At 35.6% G+C, this 21,240-nt stretch overlaps 1 protein-coding gene across 1 annotated transcript in view; it reads right to left on the bottom strand.

Annotated features, from left to right (window-relative positions):
• Positions 1-897: 897 nt before the first annotated feature.
• The window catches only part of LOC143251061 (rhodopsin, G0-coupled-like), a 28,770-nt gene continuing 8,427 nt past the window's right edge, over positions 898-21,240 (bottom strand). The window contains exon 2 of the mRNA XM_076502405.1: positions 898-1,548. Within this exon, the coding sequence (XP_076358520.1) occupies positions 1,247-1,548 (302 nt within the window). The 3' untranslated portion in view covers positions 898-1,246. The remainder of the gene's footprint in view (positions 1,549-21,240) is intronic.

The following is a 21,240-nucleotide window of genomic DNA, read 5'->3' as shown; positions in this document are numbered from 1 at the left end:
AAATCTTGGACTACTCCTTTACCAGCGAATAATGAAATTGACTATCACTTTATAACGTCCCAATGACTGAAAGGGCCAATGTGTACAGCAATAGGTTTTGAACCCGTGATCTACAGATTGAAAGTGAATCGCGTTAACCACCAAACCGTGTCTCTAATATTTCCGTTATAATTTGGAAGAAAAAATCTAGCATGTTCTGTTAATTATTCATTTTATTAATTCAAATTAATAATCAAATATAATAATTAGTTTTCTTCCAACTAAAGTTTTGGTATTCAGTGGAAAAAAAGTTTGATACATCTCAAATAACGTGATGATAAATATAATGTCCAATATCCATGGCCTAGGTTTACTAAGAAATAAGAATTTAAATTGTATGTTTCTTGAATTTTGCACAAAGCTACTCGAGGGCTATCTGCGCTAGCCGTCCCTAATTTATGAGACTAGAGGGAAGGCAGAGTGTCATCACCACCCACCGACAACTCTTGAGCTACTCTTTTTTACCAACGAATAGTTGGATTAACCGTCACGTATAACGCCCCGATGGCTGAAAGGACGAGTATATTTGGTGCGACGGGAATTCGAACCCGTGTCTCTCAGATTACGAGTTAAATGCCTTAACCCATCTGGCCATTTGCAATTTTAATACTTGAGTTTGAAAAATGTAGAAATTTATAAGTTGAAAGATAGTGAAGTAAAAAGTTGAGTAATTCCCCTAAAAAGTATTTGAAAATACAAATACATTTCAAACAGTAAATACTAAAGAAAATTACTCATGTGAAGTTATTTGGTTTTCTTTACACCCTTGTGTAAACATATAAAAAAACTGTAAAATTTTTATTTGATTACTATACCATAAAAGTACAAACACTTTTAAACACGTTACAACTTGAAACATTTATCAATTAAATTTCGATTGGTAATCCATTGCTCAAACTTAAAGTTCTTTATTTTGTGATCATATTGGATTGTCTTGAACAAATACACAGAGACAAAGACGAGCGAAGTACTTTGAATCTAGAGAGACAGTTTTCGAGGAGTTTCTTTTGCTGGTTAATTACAAACCGCCTCACGTTTCCAGGTTTTACATATTTTATAGGCATTATTAAATGTTTAAATTTATAGTGTTTATATTTTTAAAGATGAACACGTGTTTCCAGCATCCTTTCTCTGGTTCCGCCACCTATGTCTGAAAATTATAATTATGTAAATAAAATATTTTCATTCAATAAATGAAAATAAAATGTTACTTACTATAGTGTGGTTTACATATAGTGATGTACCGATAAATACTGAGAGTAAGTAATGTATTCATGGTGGCCATCGAAAGAGTAAAGCAAACGAATGCATACATTCGACACATGAAATCTCCGAACACCCATCTTCCCACATAGCCCGACACTGTAGTGAAGGGATATCCGAAGACTGAGATTCCGAGATCTGACAAAGCCATGTTGACCAAGAGAATACTGTGTCCAATCTTCTTCAGATCTCTTCTCTTGAAGTAAACGGAGACAACCAAACAGTTCCCGACAGTAGCAATCACACCTATCAACAAAGAAAAACAGATAGGATGTACATTTAAAGAATATAAGATATAATATACATTTAAAGAATATCAGATAGGAGGTACATTGAAATAATATCATACAGGATGTGCATTGAAATAATATCAAATAGGATGTGCATTGAAAGAATATCAGATAGGATGTGCATTTAAATAATATCAGATAGGATGGCATTTAAAGAATGTTAGATAGGATGTACATTTAAATAATATCAGATAGGATGGCATTTAAAGAATATAATATAGGATGTGCATATCAATAATATCAGATAGGATGTACATTTAAATAATATCAGATAGAATGACATTTAAAGAATAATTTAAAAGTATAAGTGCTTTATTTATTTAAGTTTTAAGAAACCGGTTGTTGTTTGCTCTAGAACACAGATTTGTATCAAAATGAGCCGATTATTTCGAAATATGCTGGAGTTGTTGGCAGCAAGTTTGTTGTTGTTTTTTAAATGTATATAATTGTAGACGGTGGTTTCGTATATTCATGTTTGTTTATACATCATGAACGGTCCCACAACAAAGCGTGCTTGATATGGATAAACTGCAGTGTTTATCGTTCATACGAAATTACTTGTTTCTTTCTGGTATTGTCTCTAACTTGTGGTATACGATCATGTGCTTTTCAGGTTATGTTTCCATGTAATGTGGCGTCTGTACGTTCCTTCAGCTTTCTCTCTGAGAAGCTTTAACCTTCACATGTTTACCATCCCATCTTAATACAGATCTGAACTACTCTTCTTATAAGCACTTACATGAAGATCTTTCAGGTTACGATTTTACAATAAATGAAGAGTGTATAAACGTGTGAAGGTACTTTTTGTATTCTGAATTAGTTGCATATCTTTCAATATGTACTCCTATCTAAACAACTGGTGATACTATATGACCGTTCAATATCGTACAAGTTTTCTAATGGGACAGTAGTATGTATAGGGAGTTACAACGCAAATATCTATGGTTAGATTCCTGCGGTGAACACAGCAAATAGCCCAATATGGCTTTGCTCTAATACAAACATATAATTCTTATGTAAACACACAGTCGTTGATATAATAGGAATTCAGTGTCTTAAGATAAAAAGAAACGTTTGTCATCCTGTTTTGTTTTAGGCTTAACTAAGAAAGTTTTTTTTTAGTTTTTGAGAAATAATTAGTGTATTTTATTCATTTATTTTTCGAGGAGGGGGAGTGTGGCTAGTAATTAGCATGTCGGACTGTGAGTTTGTGTCTTTTGTTATATATAGCAAGGTCACATCAGGCTACCCGCGGAGTCGAACGAGGGAAATCGAACCGCTGATTTTAGCATTGTAAATCCGTAGACTTACCGCTGTACCAGTGGGGGACGAGTTTGCTGGTCAACAAAACGTAATAATAGTTATAACGCTCCTCATTTCTGGGACTTCACGTGCGCTATAAAGTGACACTCGAAAGCTGGTATTCAGTCAAATAAGAGTAGCCCACGTAATGGAGTAAATGATTTTTGCTAGCTGCTTTCTGTTAGCCTATCAGTTCATAATTAAAGAGGGCAATTCTTAAGTAGCTCTGTGCGAATGTCCGAAAGTAAAGTAAAAATACAGCTATTTTATGTGTAACACAGATAATTATAAAATACTGTGAGTGGGAATTAACCCCACGTGACTTGCTCTGGAAGACGTTAACGCTTGCAATTTTCAAGTGAACATATAACCGTATAGCGTGAGCTGACAGTCCAGTTTTCTATTACTTAATGATTTAAAATCGTTATAATTCAAAACACAACTCTTAGTTATCTAGTGAATTCTTTGTTTTATCTAAAATAAGGGAATGAAATATGGATAGCATATTTGTTATTACCTCATAGTTACCCGTCCTTGTTATATGGACCACCATATATACTATTTCTGTTTGGCTTTAGATTCTTATTCGAAATTAGATTTATTTTTATGTTGAATAAACTATTAATAAGAAAGGATTCCTCCACTCTCGTCACTTTCAGCTCTATTTATACTAACATTTCTTGAGAATGTGACGAATATTATATTTTTTACAGAAGCTGCCCAAAGTAGTTGAATATACAGTAGTTTTGATATAGTGTAGTTTCATCTGCAATATAAAACTATACTTCATCTATTTTAATGCTCTATAATGAATACACTTTTGCAGAAACATTATATTAACACCCATGGTTCTTGTTTATTTGCGATGTTCTGGTTCGAAACAAGGGTGCTCTGGGAAGAAGAAATGGAGAAGTTCGAAACTGAATACGAAACTAAACTATTCGTTATCTCATTTTTTAAACGCATGATACTGCAATAAATATTTCCAACTGTTTATTATTTTCTTTTGGGGGTTAATGATTACTTCTGACAAGTTACTAAAAATGGATTGAAATATTTATGAAGAGGAGTTCTTTCGGAGGACAATCAAACACAAGAACGATCTTTTGGGGAACAGACAAAAAGAAGTGCATTCTTTCTGGAGACAGACACAAGGAGGGTATTATTTCAAGTGATGTACACAAAGAAGTGTTCTCACAGAGGACAGACAAAAGTAAGGTATTATTTCAAGTGATGTACACAAAGAAGTGTGTTCTTTCGGATGACAGACAAAAAGAACTGTGCTCTTTCGAAGGAACGAATAAAAAGAGGTGTGTTCTTTTGAGAGACCTCCACTAAATGAAAGCGAGAAACCAAGCATGTTGAGTTCGTTCACCCATAATTTATTAGATCCGCACTTTTATACAAAAAAACAGCAGTTAAATACTTCCTTCACAGTTTCCGCGACCATTTAATGGACAATACTTTCATTAACGTTTCCCCGAGCACTTGCATGGAGAGCAGTTAAATACTTCTTTCAAAATTTATCCGAGCACTTCTTAAATGGTCAGCAGGTAAATACTTTCTTCAACGTTTCCCCAAACACTTACATGGTCAATAGTTAAGTACTTCTTTCAAAATTTCCCCAAACACTTACATGGTCAGTAGTTAAGTACTTCTTTCAAAATTTCCCCAAACACTTACGTAGTCAGTAATTAAATACTTTCTTCAACAAATTTTCCCGAGCACTTACGTAGTCAGTAGTTAAATACTTCCTTCAAAATTTATCCGAGCACTTCTTACATGGACAGCAGTTAAATACTTCCTTCAAAATTTATCCGAGCACTTCTTACATGGTCAGCAGGTAAAAATACTTTCTTCAACGTTTCCCAAACACTTACATGGTTAGCAGTTAAGTACTTCTTCCAAAGTTTCCAGGAGCATTTACATTTTAGACGTTATCTTCCTACAACTTATATGATGTTAGTCAAGGGTTCCATTCAATTAAGAGTGTATTATTTGATAACTGGTAAACTTGGACACTTAATGGAGAATTTTATCTATTGTAACTGACTTCGCTAAATCGATTATTACTTTACTGAATATGGAAAACATACATATAAGTATATTCAAGGATCAGTGATCCCAAGAAGACCCACTTGTAGAAAAAATATGTATGTAAAAACGGCTGGTTTGGGTTGAGTAAATTTTTATGTAGAGGAGCGAACAACGTTTTGACTTTCTTCGGTCATCGTCAGGTTCACGATAACTGAAGAAGGTCGAAACGTTGTTCGCTCCTGTACATAAAAATTTACTCAGCCCAAACCAGCCGTTTATACATATATATAAAAGAATATTTTAATAGATTTTTATACAAACAGTCTGTTTGTTTGTTTTGAATTTCGCACAAAGCTACTCTGTGCTAGCCGTCCCTAATTTCGCAGTGTAAGACTAGAGGGAAGGCAGCTAGTCATCACCACCCACCGCCAACTCTTGGGCTACTCTTTTACCAATAAATAGTGGGATTGACCGTCACATTATAACGCCCCCACAGCTGAAAGGGCGAGCATGTTTGGTGCGACGGGGATGCAAACCTGCAACCCTCAGATTACAAGTCGCACGCCTTAGTCGCACGCCTTAACACGCTTGGCCATGCCATGGGAATAGTTTATAAACTGTCATAAATTAATATTTTTACTGTACTACGAACAGAAACATGGGAATAGTTTAGCACTGTCATAAATTAATATTTTTACAGGACTTATACAGAACAGAATCATAAGAATAGTTTAGCACTGTCACAAATTAATATTTTTACTGAACTTATACAGAACAGAATCATGGGAATAGTTTATAAACTGTCATAAATTAATATTTTTACCGATACAAGATACTCCTATATTCAGGTTATAACGACGTTTACATGCCGGATGTTTAGAATTTCCCAAACGGGATATCCCTAGTATTTAATGAAATTGGAAAGTGAATGAACATGAATTAACTTGGGAAAACAGGACCGTTTAGAAAGAGACCTGTAGTAAGGCGTATCCTAGCCGTGGTAAGGAAAGTGTAGTGTCTTTTAATAAGTGAGAATTCACGAATACATATTCAAGTAACAAAATCTGTATGGCCAGGTGACCAACGTAATCAAGAAGGATCTCTGCCTAAAAAAAAAGTGACAAAAGTCTCATGTACACAAGTTGTTTCCATGATATATTTGTTGAATAGTTGTATACGTCAAGCAACTGGATGATTAAATCATTAGTCATACCAATCTATACAAAAATATATTGGTCAAGATGCTAGACGCATCGCCTAGAGATTTCTGTGTGAACGGATTCTATAAACGGCCACGAAGAAACCTTTGACCTCGTACATTTTTGATAGCTTATAGAAAATAGCGGGAAGAATAGATATGATTTAGAAACCACAACCTTACGGCGGAGCTTTTAACATTGAAAATTACGTCGCAAAGCTGTTTGCAAGATGCACGGTCCTCAGACAGAGTATGACAGGACGTGAAGACATGTTGTAGCTCCAGAATATTTTCAATATAACATAGTTATCCTCTTTTAACGTTGCCACACTTGTAAAGAAGTTTAATGGATAGAAAAATAATTACTAATGATAGAGGATAAATAATAAACTATTAACACTGCTGAACTATATGGTTTTATGCAGAATGACTATTAACACTGCTGAACTATATGATTTTTGCAGAATGACTATTAACACTGCTGAACTATATGGTTTTATGCAGAATGACTATTAACACTGCTGAACTATATGGTTTTATGCAGAATGACTATTAACACTGCTGAACTATATGGTTTTATGCAGAATGAACATTAACACTGCTGAACTATATGGTTTTATGCAGAATGACTATTAACACTGCTGAATTATATATTTTATGCAGAATGACTATTAACACTGCTGAATTATATCATTTTATGCAGAATGACTATTAACACTGCTGAATTATATCATTTTATGCAGAATGAACATTAACACTGCTGAACTATATGGTTTTATGCAGAATGACTATTAACACTGCTGAATTATATATTTTATGCAGAATGACTATTAACACTGCTGAATTATATGATTTTATGCAGAATGAACATTAACACTGCTGAATTATATCATTTTATGCAGAATGAACATTAACACTGCTGAACTATATCATTTTATGCAGAATGACTACTACATTGCTGAATTATATGGTTTTATGGAGAATGACTATTAACACTGCTGAATTATATGATTTTATGCAAAATGACTATTAACACTGCTGAACTATATGGTTTTATGGAGAATGACTATTAACACTGCTGAACTATATGATTTTATGCAAAATGAATATTAACACTGCTGAACTATATGATTTTATGCAGAATGAAAGTAAGTTTTACACCTAAATGATTCTGCATATCAACCAAGCTGATTTAATACGTATAATATTCTTACACAACACAAGCTTTAGCTGGACATACTCTTTATGAATAAAATTAACGTTACAGCTTCCAAACCTGCAAGGTTATAAGAAAAACCCAAAGACTTAACCTGCAGCTGGAAAGTGAGAACACTGAAATGTGTTTGGCCCGGCATGGCCAAGCGTGTTAAGGCGTGCGACTCGTAATCTGAGGGTCGCGGGTTCGCATCCCCGTCGCACCAAACATGCTCGCCCTTTCAGCCGTGGGGGCGTTATATGTGACGGTCAATCCCACTATTCGTTGGTAAAAGAGTAGCCCAAGAGTTGGCGGTGGGTGGTGATGACTAGGTGCCTTCCATCTAGTCTTACACTGCTAAATTAGGGACGACTAGCGCAGATAGCCCTCGAGTAGCTTTGCGCGAAATTCAAAAAACCAAAACTGAAATGTGCTTTTATAATGGCATAAAATACAAGTTTTTGAAAAGTGAAACTTGCAAAAAGTTATTATTAGTTATTTCTTCCTTTCTCAGACCACTGTAAGAACACTCAATGCAGTTAAACAGTTCTTTATCTGATATAAAACCTTTAGAGGATATTAATGGCTTTGCTTATTTCTTTTCTCAGTTTTTGTACTCATTTTGTGATTTTTGGTTGGATATTCTACAAGATGAAACCCATCATGATGCACGTCTTTAAACAGATAAATGTAGCAACTCCTTATTATTAACTTCTTTACATATTGCTTTACTTGAATAAGCTCTCTATCAGTGTATTATACTAGATGCAAGATTTGTCAGATATATGGGAAGCTACGTGCTATAAACCATCAAGTAATCGCTACGTTTATTTTTATTAATGTTGTCTTATGTTCAGAAGAAAGGTGTTTGAACGTGAAAACTCACCAACTACAGTCAAATAAATCGCTGTTCCCAGTAAAGCTTCTTTGGACATGATACTTTCAAGGATTTTCTGGCGATGGTTAAATTTGACTGTTAGATTTCCATACATTTTAGAATCAAGACACTTCTACCCACAGAATCAGTTAATGTAAAGACCACCTGCAGCGTGTCTACCTTCGACAACAGAGTTTGTTACACGTAATTTACGTTTTGCTGATAACTCGGTTCTTGTGACAGTGCGCCTCACACTCACAAGAAAGAGAAAAACGCAACGCAATATTTGTCAGACCAATCAGGTTTCCTGTTAAACGATGACTTTACGAATTTGCGCATGACAAGAAACAATAAGGCGCACGAATGCTGCATCCGAGAAAACATCTGAAAATGGCATTTTATGTACGTGTATCAGAGGATACAATTTGAACTCAGACTATTGAAAGTAAACATTTTTCTTCGTCTTATCGATTGTGAAGCAGTACAGAACTGATAATGGTAAAGAAACATACATTTACGTTTATTCCCACTGCTGGAACTTTAACAAGAGCCGGTAATATATAGCCTGTGGTTATTCGCTTCCATTCAGGTTCATAGAATGTATTTTTGTTTTCGAAAATTGACCTGTTGATATAAAGCCTTACCTCGAGGAAATCGAATTTTGCACTTGTTTCTGGGCTGATTTCCAACATACCTCTTGACCTGACTTAAGCTATATATAATTATTTAATCTGTATAGAGTGCCGAACAAAACAGTGAGGGTCATGTATTAGATTACTTCTGCTCTTTGTTATATTTTGTATGTGTGGTAAACCAGCAGATGGAAGATGAACTCCCAGAACGATAACAAATTCGTAAGGTTTCATCTTGAGATATATTTAGTCGCAGAAGCAATAAGTGTCTTTACTGCAAAACTAGTGACGGCTAGTGCAGATAGCCCTCGTGTAGTTTTGCGCGAAATTCATAAAGAAACAACCAAACCTTATCAATTACCGTTGTAGCATTTTAATGTGTTTAAAATTCACATGTAAAGTACACACACATTACAATCAACTTCAGAATATCATCTTTTAAACGAATATTCTAGCCTTGTTTTTGTATTAAGAGAGATGTATTAAAGCTTTATAAGCTATAAATAATTCCAGACCCCTGGTGCTTTGAAAGATATAAAAATCTGAGAAGAGCTGAACGTGGTTCTAGCACCTAATCAAGAACAAACAAAGCAGAAGTGACTCAAAACTCAATCAAATAGCGAGTCGGCGTAGATCCCTTATCTCTTCAAGTATATTGTTTCAAAGATACGAATTCGGAAGCGTTCTTTTCGTCATCAAAACATTGGTAACAATTGGTCGTGGAGTAAATGATACAAACGTTCGTATGAGCAAATATATTCATTGGAAAGCACCGTTTACTCCTAGGTCCTGTTTGTTCGACATGAATAACTCAATGTTCGTTTTAAAAAGATAAGCAAGCCTTGTATTTACGTCAAGCAGCTCTGTGCTCATCGTATTTTATAAACAAATCAAATAAATATAAAAATATTACTATAAATTACTAAACAATTACTATATTTTGTATATATATACATGAAGCTACACCAAGACTATCTGCACTAATCGTCACCAGTATGAACTGATAGACTAAAACAGCGTTTTTCAAATTGGGATTCGCGGCTCCCTTGCGAGCCTTCAAGCTTTTCCTGGGTATCTGCCAAAAGAATGGACCGAAAACAAATACGCTGAATTAGTTTTAATTCTAAATAAACCAGAAGACGATAATAATTATGTAGAATTAATTAAACGAAACAATATGTAAAAAGGAGATGTTATTGTTTTTACTTCGGCATACTGTTTTTCAAATACTGTATAATTGTTATAGTTTAGGGAGCTTAAACGTTTTTGTTCACATAAAGGTAACCTAAAACCAAAAGAGTTTGGAGGCCACTGAACTAGAGGAATGATAGACATCCGACGTTTGTTTTGAATTTCGCGCAAAGCTACTCAAGGGCTATCTGCGCTAGCCGTCCCTAATTTAGCAGTGTAAGACTATAGGGAAGGCAGCTAGTCATCACCACTCACCGCCAACTCTTTGGCTACTCTTTTACCAACGAATAGTGGGATTGACCGTCACATTATAACGCCTCCACGGCTGAAAGGGCGAGCATGTTTGGTGCGACCAGGATTTGAATCCGCGACCCTCGGATTATGAATCGAACGCCTTAACACGCTTGGCCATGCCAGACCTGACATCTGAACGTAAAACACCTGAAATTATTGGACTACTGTAATTGAATACTTGGATTTCATCTTCACTGGTACAACTCAGGCCTGAATCCAAAGTGCGGGAAGCGATTTTGCGGACAACTGGACATAAATTATGTTTTGCCCACCACCACGTTCCAAGCTGAACAAAAAACCCGGCCTGGCTAACCAATGAATGAATATTTGCTGTAAAGTGTAGCTACAAGTTATGGTTTTGTTACTTTAAATCGCACAGTGAATCTTTTTTTTTTTATGCCCGCACATTTTTTTACATCGAAGGTGTTTTTTTATTAGATAATTAATAACGAATACTTTGGAGCATTGTTGTCGTTTCCATGTAAAATACGTTCAACAACTTCCAAATGTTTTGAACTTGGTAAAAGAAAAAAACAACTAGCAAAATTGCGTAGCTAATATTCAATGAAATTGTATATGTTCATATTGATAAGATACTAAATGTTTGGAGCTACTTCTTGGATGATTGCTATCCGGATCTTTCAAAGTTACCTCCATTCGTCAATTTCCCCCCGCTGTTACAGCAATACGTTTACGAATTTAGAGCTCTATAATCAGGATTTCGATTCCCCTCGGTGGACACAGCAGATATTCCGACGTGGCTTTGCTAAAAGAAAAACATACACAGAAAACGTCACAGCTACAAACAGCGTGTCATGTGTCCCCAAATGTAAAATCAACGGACTCATTAACTTCTTTTATAAAATACACACACGGTTGCAGACGACTTTGAAAATCTGTAAGCTGTAGAAGGACAGGTGGTTACGACGCTTAACTAGCATTATGCGGGTCGCGGGTTCGAATCCCTATCCAACCTGTCATGCTCGTTTTTCAACAGCCCTCGAGTGACCTTGCATGAAATTCAAACCACATCAACCCTTGCTTTTATTCGACAATAGCTAGACATTCGGAACGTGAGTTGGTTCTGTGTTGACTTTCTGCCCCCCCCCCACGTTAGTCGTTTAAAAACGGAGACTGTAGGAAACAGCTTCGAAAGTGTGCAATAAATACAGAATATAAATATAAATGTCTTTGTTCTTTGAAACCATCTTTCGTGGCAAATGAATTCTGGCATAATCTGGTCTATGGATGTTCGACTCCCAATCTGCGGGACGCATGTTTGAATCCTGTCACAGAATGTTCTTCCCTTAAACCGTTGAAGAGATATAACGCGACAGTCCATTCCCCGTTCTTTAGTAAAGAGTTGGCGGCGGATGGTGTTGAGTAGCCTTCGCCTCTATAATATCACTCCTAAATTAGGGGACAGTTAGTGCAGGAAACCCTCAAATAGTTTCACGTGACATCCAACAAAACAACGAAACAAACTAACCGTGACAAGAGAGATATATGGAAAGTAAAGAAAGAAGGCATAGAGACAGCACGTGAATAGTGCTGTAATTAGCAGGCAAAGAAAAATTTATATCATAATGACCTAAATTAGCGTCAGAAAATATTCAACATTAATATCCGTTAGCAATAACGAGTCAAGTATATGTGTTCTACTGAATCAAGGAAGGTATTGAATTTTGTTACAAAGGTATTAAAACCACGTAGCCCTCTACTGGTCTGTATAAAAATGTGTAAATTATTTTCAAGAATTTTTTAACGGTTTAACATTGATTACGCAGTATTTAGATAGATAAAGCGCTACAAATCATGTGTTCGTATCAGTAGTGGTTATACGGTTTGTGTATGTAAATAAATTATTTCGGTGTTACGGGCTGAAATTGATTGATGTATAACATTTTCTAGATACTTTAAATAATAAAACGTCACATATGATAAAGTTCAATTGTGCAAAAATCTTATAGGATTTGTACATGGTTGATAATAATGAATTAGACTTAACATATTGATAAAAGTTCGAACACTTACCGCCAGGTGTCTGTTACCGTAAAGTAAGCTTCACGTAGGAGGATTCGTTACTTTTACTGTTGTTTGTTTCTTTAGGTGTTGAGAACATAGGAATGTCTATGTTCCGCCCATTGTAGGTATCGAAGCTCAATTTTTAGTTTCTTAAGCCTCCAGACTTACCTATCAACTACTGGAAGAATCAGAGGTATCTAATAAAAATTAGATTACTGAAGATATATTATCACACGCACTGTACGCAGTTGATTATTTACGGGATTTTTTATTTCTGTTCTATTTGCACAAAGAAGAAGAGCATTATGGGTTTATGTTTTATTTATTTTATTTCATTTTTTTAACTGTTATAACTTCTGATATTTGATCTATTATCCAAAAAATTCTATATTAGAGTACCACCCTGAAGGTTTGTTTTGAATTTCGCGCAAAGCTACACGAGGGCTATCTGCGCTAACCGTTCCTAATTTTGCAGTGTAAGACTAGAAGGGAGGCAGCTACTTATCATCACTCACCGCCAACTCTTGGGTTACTCTTTTACTAACGAATAGTGGGATTGACCGTCACATTATAACGCCTCAACGACTGAAGACGCGAGCATGTTTGGTGTGACGGGGTTTCGAACCCTCGACCTTCGGATTGCGAGGCCATGCCGGGCCGCTCCCCTGAAGGCAAGTACGAACATTTGTTTAAATAGTTTGCTTGTTTGAAGTTTAACAGAAAACTACAAAATGAACTATTCGCGTTCTGCTCACCACGGCTATCGAAACCCAACTTTCTGGCGTTGCAAGTCCGTTAACATGCCGCCTTTGGCTAAAACTTTTAAATAACTGTTTTTAAGAACCAGCCGATTCAAACAAGGGGTTTGTTACTGAGTGTATTTAATGCTACTACCGCCACATGGTGAGAAAATAATAAATTATAAAACAAAAGGTGCAAGTTGTGACTAAATATTTCCAAGTTCAAACAACTACAAAGAATCACAGAGTAAATAGTTTTGGAAAACATAATGTTTTTGTATTCTCTTGCATCTCAGTTTCTTTGTTTATGAAGATTATTTTTATGTACTTATTTCTGTATTTTATCCTTTACACACAAGTAAATTCAGTAAAATATATTGTCACAATAATTCGACGAAACATAAATTTCATGACAATGGAATAAATAACTAATGGGCTTATTTTCATCAGAGCAGAGGTTTATATCGAAGTAAGCAAATTCATGCGAGATACCCTTTAACAAGATTTTATAATCTTGCAAAGAATCAATTCAGTAATGGGTTTTCTCACTAACTTTACCTCCTAAACCCACATTCAGTCAATCTGTTTGAAGTCAAGCACAAATATGCACAATTGGCTATTTGTGCTTTGCCCATCACGGGTATCAAACCCAGATTTTAGCGTTGTAAGTTCGCAGGCATCCATGTATCTACCAGTGTGCCAGTGGAGGACTGTTCAGTCTGTTCAGTGCAAAAAAAAAATCGTGTACATCAAAACACTGTGTATTTAAACAATAACAAGACAATAAAGAAAATACAAACACTTTCACCGGTGAAACGTAAGGTGTGCAGAAAGAAATATATCTATAAAGTTTAACTTGTTGGGTTAAATGTCAAGGGTGAAGAACTTGTACAAAGGACAAGGCTAAATAATCTTCTCTTTCCTTCTTTCTCTTGTCATTAACTCACGAGTGACCTCATTAGATGTTAATTACAGACTGCTTTGTGGATGGTAACCACTGATTCACTTGACTGAGAAAGTACTTATGTTTCGAAATTCAAAGTGAAAAGTCTATAAAATAAGAGATTTAGTTCACTAAAATATCCTTAGGAAAGGTTTTGGATTTCGCTCAAAAATACACAATGGTAATCTGCGCTAGCCGTCCCGAATTTAGCAGTGTAAGACGAGAGGAAAGGCATCTATTCATCAACACCCACCGACAACTCTTGAGCTACTCTTCTACCAACGAATAGTGGAATTGACCATCACATTATAACGCCCTCACGACTGAAAGGGCGAGCATGTTTGGTGTGACGGAAATTCGAACCCGCGACACTCAGATTACGAGTCAAGCGTCTTAACCGGCCTCGCCATGCTCAAGCATAGCTAGGAAAGAAAATTAGTTTAATGTTTTGTTGTATTATTTCTGAGTTGGGATATCCAAATGCGCTTTTTTTCAATATTGGTATACGGAAAGGTAAGAAATTGCACCATTTTCACCAAACTCCCTTACTAAATATCATGTGATGCCCTGTTTCTATACCCCTTCACGATCTCCATATCATACTCAAACCAAAGAATGTCCAGTTGGCATTTCATACGGAACAAAAGGTTTATATATTTTAGGTAAAAGGTGCACCAGACGACGATTTTTTTAGTCACGATTCCTTAGGCAATGTGAGCCAGGGCCCATTATGCCCACAAACATGGCTCACTTTGCCCACTGAATTGTCTGCATTGCTGATAATGCCAAATCACCATAAAACAACGTAGTATATTTGTTGTGATTGTTTGTGTTGAATGAATAAATAGGCCTAACTGAATAAATTAGCAATGTTTAACAACATTAACAATAGCAACAACAACAATAATAATAATTTTATCAGTAATTATTTTTATGTATTTATTTATCGTTTGTGGTTTAACGAGGGTTAATATATTTTCTTCTTGTAGGCACTTTCAAAGTACACGATAAAACCGCGCAGGGATCATGGTCGTTGGAAAACTGAAGACAAGCCATGACCCAGGCCCATTCGGGTCTTGAGTGCAGGGAAGCAGTTAGACGGTATGGAATTCCACGTGAAAGCTTCAAAGACTTACTCAAGACCAGCAGTAAACAGAAACATTTGGGTCGTTTCCGAAAGGTTTTCTCAGATGACCGAGAATACCGACGAGTTGAGCATCTGAAGCATTTGGATTTGATGTATCACGATATTACGAAGGAAGAGCTACTGTAAAATGATGATTACTACATAAATCTGAATGGTAAAGTGTATTAGGGAAAAATGAGCCGGTGGCCTTTGCCCACTTTGCCTGCGCTGAAAGACAAAGTGGGCCATTGAAAAGAATTTTTATATTTTATTATTTCCTTAAAATTAAGAATAATAACGGCAAATTATTTCTTCTGATTTATGGAAGAAACTGTCCTTATCACACACTGAGAAACAACAAGGTGGATATCTATACATAAATCATTTTATCACTGAATCAAGTTAGGCGGCCCACTTTGCCCACCCTTCCCCTAATGGAGTAAATTAAACTGATAATGTAGCAGTAGGTCTATATATATAATATTTGTATAATGGAATAATTAAACTGATAATGTAGTAGTAGGTCTATATATATATAATATTTGTATAATGGAATAAATTAAACTGATAATGTAGTAGTAGGCCTAGATATATAGTGTTCGTATAATTGAATAAATTAAACTGATAATGTAGTAGTAGGCCTAGATATATAGTACTCCTACAATGGAATAAATTAAACTGATAATATAATAGTAGGCCTAGATATATAGTATTCGTATAATGGCATAAATTAAACTGATAATGTAGTCGTAGGCCAAGATATATAGTGTTCGTATAATGGAATAAATTAAACTGATAATATAGTAGTAGGCCTAGATATATAGTGTTCGATAATGTACTAGTAGGTCTAGATATATAGTGCTCCTATAATGGAATAAATTAAACTGGTAATGTAGTAGTAGGCCTAGGTATATAGTATTCGTATAATGGAGTAAATTAAACTGATAATGTAGTAGTAGGCCTAGATATATAGTGCTCCTATAATGGAATAAATTAAACTGATAATGTAGTAGTAGGCCTAGGTATATAGTATTCGTATAATGGAGTAAATTAAACTGATAATGTAGTAGTAGGCCTAGATATATAGTGTTCGTATAATGGAATAAATTGAACTGATAATGTAATAGTAGGCCTAGATATATAGTGTTCTTATAATGGAATAAATTGAATTGATAATGTAGTAGTAGGCCTAGATATATAGTGTTTGTATAATGGAATAAATTAAACTGATAATATAGTAGTAGGCCTAGATATATACATGCAGGTAATATAATAGAAAACATACTGTAATTATTGTTTTATTTTAAGTAATCAAGTTGTATCTAAATATCCTACTTTTTTTAGGTGTTTAACTGTCTTTAATTTGTTTTATCCGTCTTTTCACTTATTCCAAAATGACAACTCGACTTTGACAAATACCACTCTTCTACCGTGAAGAAGCCACTGTTATACACTCATATAGTCTACATTACCCATGTCTTTTGTTTATACAATAAAGAACCACTTGAATTCAAGATGTTTAGCATATATACTATTTCAATTGATTAAACATGAATATCATACTCTTATCAACCTTCGATACACTGCCGTTATCAAACAAACCGTTTACTTATTTACTCAGTAGTTATCAAGTAGCACTAGTTAAAATCATTAGGCGTGTCTGAAGGTTTTAGCAGACGTTAGGCTTACAATGTTTGGTATTATTAATATTATTATTACAAATATTTGTTTTAAGCTAACTATTTTTTCACAATTTGAAACGTAGTAACTCGTATTCGTTTTTAAACAATGATTTATCTAACCTTTTCATATTAACGAATTTTATTTATTTATTTACTTAGAACTGCTCTAAGGTTTTTATTGATTAAAAAACATGAGAAACGGCTAAGTAGATTGCAATTTTGGATATTTACAGGTTAATTAAATATATAATAATTTACAATGTTAATTACTTACTATGAATCATGGCGGAGCGTTGAATTTTCTTTTCCATCATTATCAAACGTACCTTAATCAACTATATGCCATCACGTGTCGTTATCATAATTTCTTAAAATATAGAACAAGTTTGAGAGGGTTTGAATTGGTATTCTATAAGTTTGGTTTAGTTTGAAATTCGCGCAAAGCTATTCTAGGCCTATCTGCGCTAGCCGTCCCTAATTTAGCAGTGTAAGACTAGAATGAAGGCAGCTAGTTTTCACCACCCACCGCCAACTCTTGAGCTACTCTTTTACCAACGAATAGTGAGATTGATCGTAACATTATAACGCCCCACGGCTGAAAGGGCGAGCATGTTTGGTGCAACAGGGATCCGAACGTGACACCTTCGGAGTACAACTCGAGTACCTTAACCACCTGGCCATGCCGGGCCTTTCTATAAGTACAAAAAGATAATTAAACTTCACTTACGTATATGACCTGGTAATTAGGGTATTCAGTTTCACAATCTGCGGGTCGCGTCATTAAACATACTCGCCCTTTTAGTCACGGAAACATTATAGCGTATCAATTAACCCAATATTTATTGGAAAAAGAGTAGCCAAATAATTGGCAGTTGGTGGTGTTAACTAGATGCAATCGTTGTGGTTTAACGCCAGTGAATTAGGGGCGAAATTTAAAATATATCAAACTTGGATATCTTTAGGAATATTTTTAAAACATATTTGTAAAGGTTTGTTTGTTTTTTTGTTTTTGGAATTTCGCACAAAGCTACTCGAGGGCTATCTGTGCTAGCCGTCCCTAATTTAGCAGTGTAAGACTAGATGGAAGGCACCTAGTCATCACCACCCACCACCAACTCTTGGGCTACTCTTTTACCAACGAATAGTGGGATTGACCGTAACATTATAACGCCCCCACGGCTGAAAGGGCGAGCATGTTTGGCGCGACGGGGATGCAAACCCGCGACCCTCAGATTACGAGTCGCACGCCTTAACACGCTTGGCCATGCCGGGCCTATCTGAAGGGAAGAGAATCACATTAAAAGCAATTTAAAAGCAAAATAAAAGCCTCTTAGTTGTTTCATGGCAAGAATATTTGCGGATTCCAAAGCTCCATGTATATGGATTGACGTGCTATAATTTATCTCGGACGAGTCTCTGAATTAATTAATATTATGTTACATGTGTTACATATTACGATTTCAAATAGCCGGAAATTTTAATTTTAAATTATAACTCAATTGAAAGTCAAATATTTAACAAATTTACGATATTTGTCGACAAGATTGATACACATAATTTTTTTTTCTTAACACAAATATATTTTAATATACAAACAATAATTTATAATAAGGGTTTTTAGGAATAATGGTTTATATACAAGAGTTTTAGAAACTTACAAAATGTACTGAGTATTCTATCCATGCTCGCCCTTTCAGCCGTGGGGGTGTTATAATGTGACAGTTAATCCCACTATTCGTTGATAAAAGAGTAGCCCAAGAGTTGGCTGTGGTTGGTGATGACTGGCTGTCTTCCCTCTAGTCTTACACTGCTAAATTAGGGACGACTAGCGCAGATAGCCCTTGAGTAGCTCTGCGCAAAATTAAAAAAAAATAAACATAACAAAACAATTCTATCCATGAGGGAACTGAGTCTTTTATCGACGGTTCACGGAGATCGAATTAATTCTATGTTGACACATCGGTACACTTTTCTTGGCGGCTAACTATATCACACGTAAAGTTTTTCACCGACGACAATATCTACATCCTCGTAGAAACGCTAACGTCAGAAGTTAATTCAATGAAGTTAAGCGATACAATATGTTCAAATCTATAAACGTTCCTGGTCAAATATCTGTAATTTTCCGATTAATAAGCGTTTATCACAGTTGTAGCTTCCGAGGTTTATAGTATATTATCTGTAGCAAGCCAACAAAAATATTAAACTTTCTGTCCGCATGTTGCGATTCATAAACTTTTAGGCGAGGCTTTAGAAAGTTCAGTTTGCCCAACAATACTGATATTTATGTAGATATATATATATTGTTTATTCTTACACTTCAGCATCTTTTACAAATTTATGGAACAGGTGGCACTTTCGCAATACACGTTTAACAGTATAAGATACAGGCATTTTTAAATATGTATTAAACTGAAACATATATAAATATTAAAATAAATATACATTAGTAAATCCGTTAAAATGGAAATAGAGGTAGCCAGACAATATTGTAGTCTAAGAATATTACAAAAGACATTGATAAAATAGTGGTAGAAATTCACGGAGTTTGTTCGATGAAACGAGAAAATATATTGGAATGGAATTGTGAAACGAAACAGAAAGAATTTGTGTTCGCGTCTGCTAAAGTGGTTATATCAGAGATCCTAAGGTTCAGCAGTAAGTATGAAGGTTTATAACGCTAAAAACTGGGCTTCGATACCCTTAGTGGACACAACACAAATATTTCTTTGTGTAACTTTGTCCTTTAAAGCAAACAAACGAACAAGAATTCGGGTATATCTCTCCTCATCTTTGAAATACTGGCCTCAAATAAGGCAGCCAGTCAGCAACACCTGACGCCACAAGAGCTTAGTCCAGTTGGATAATAGGATTGGCTGTCACTTTTTGTGATGACTTGAAGTAAAAATATATTCTCAAGATAGCTGGTATGGGTATTAGCACTTTAATTAAAAAAAAGTACAAAACAACGTTCCGTTTCTTAGGTCATCTTCAGGTTAACAAAGAGTTAACCTTTAGGTTATATCCATACCAGCCGTCTTTAGAAGGACTGTCACTGTTATAACATACGCACACCTGAAAGTGCGAAACATGTTCAACGGCATCACGTCTCGAACCATGGACTCTTCGTTTGATTTCCCAATACACTAACCATTAGGCAACTTCCAAGCTGTATCCCAAAGTATTTATGTAAACTATTTCCTATTCCTAACAAAGTTACACCACCTTCATTCATTTTCAACTAAACTCTAAATACATCTTCCTTGCATATTATTGGCGCGTTGAGCTCAAATACAACTCAAGTATACCAGTGTTGCAAAGCCCAGTAAGATTTGAAATAACACGTATAACCATTTTAAACAACTCACCAGTGAGGTCAAAAATGTCCTTGTTCTCTAGTGAGTGACTATATGCTTCAAATTATTATAATGTTTTAAGATCCGGCATGGTTAAGACGCTCGAGCCGTAATCTGAGGGTCACGGATTCGAATCCCCGTCACACCAAACATGCTCGCTCTTTCAGCCGTGGGGGCGTTATAATATAACAGTTAATTCCACTATTCGTTGGTAAAATAGTAACCCAAGAGTTGGCGGTGGGTGGTGATGACTAGCTGCCTTCCCTCTTGTCTTACACTACTAAATTAGGGACGGCTAGCGCAAATTATTTTCGTGCAGCTTTGCTCGAAATTTGAAAACAAACAAAAAAACAATAATGTTTTGATTATCCTTAAAACTGTTTTGTTACATGTCGTCTGTATGTGAGTGCTTGTTCAAACCAGCCACTCAATACTGCTAATATTTTGGAAAAATATCGGTAAAGGCAGCACGTTATGTCGTAATATTTGATGCCTAGCCTTATAAAAACCACATACGATTGTTCTGTTATTTTTTATCGGTTCATCTTCAATGACACTTTACGCAACGTGTGATGACCAGATCAGAGAACTCAGGTTCACAAATGCAACACACTCCGTCAAGGATCTAACCCGACTTTTTGAGTCGAATAATGAAACTTACTGCTACTTTTATAACAGCTGAAAGTGCGAAGAGTATTCAGCACTGTCCGGGCTCAAACTAATCAACTAAATTACCGAAAGCTGTTTTTCGTTTCAACTACGGGCCCAGCATGGCCAAGCGTGCTAAGGCGTTCGAATCGTAATCCGAGGGTCGAGAGTTCGAATCCCGGTCGCACCAAACATGCTCGCCCTCCCAGCCGTGGGGACGTTATAATGTGATGATCAATCCCACTATTCGTTGGTAAAAGAGCAGCACAAGAGTTGGCAGTGGGTGGTGATGACTAGCTGCTTTCCCTCTAGTCTTACACTACTAAATTAGGGACGGCTAGCGCAGATAGCCCTCGAGTAAGTTTGCACGAAATTCAGAAAACAAACAATCAAACATCAAAT

The sequence above is a fragment of the Tachypleus tridentatus genome, chromosome 5, assembly GCF_004210375.1.
Source record: "Tachypleus tridentatus isolate NWPU-2018 chromosome 5, ASM421037v1, whole genome shotgun sequence".
Classification (NCBI taxonomy): domain Eukaryota; kingdom Metazoa; phylum Arthropoda; class Merostomata; order Xiphosura; family Limulidae; genus Tachypleus; species Tachypleus tridentatus.
This window is presented reverse-complemented; position numbering and strand designations above follow the sequence as displayed.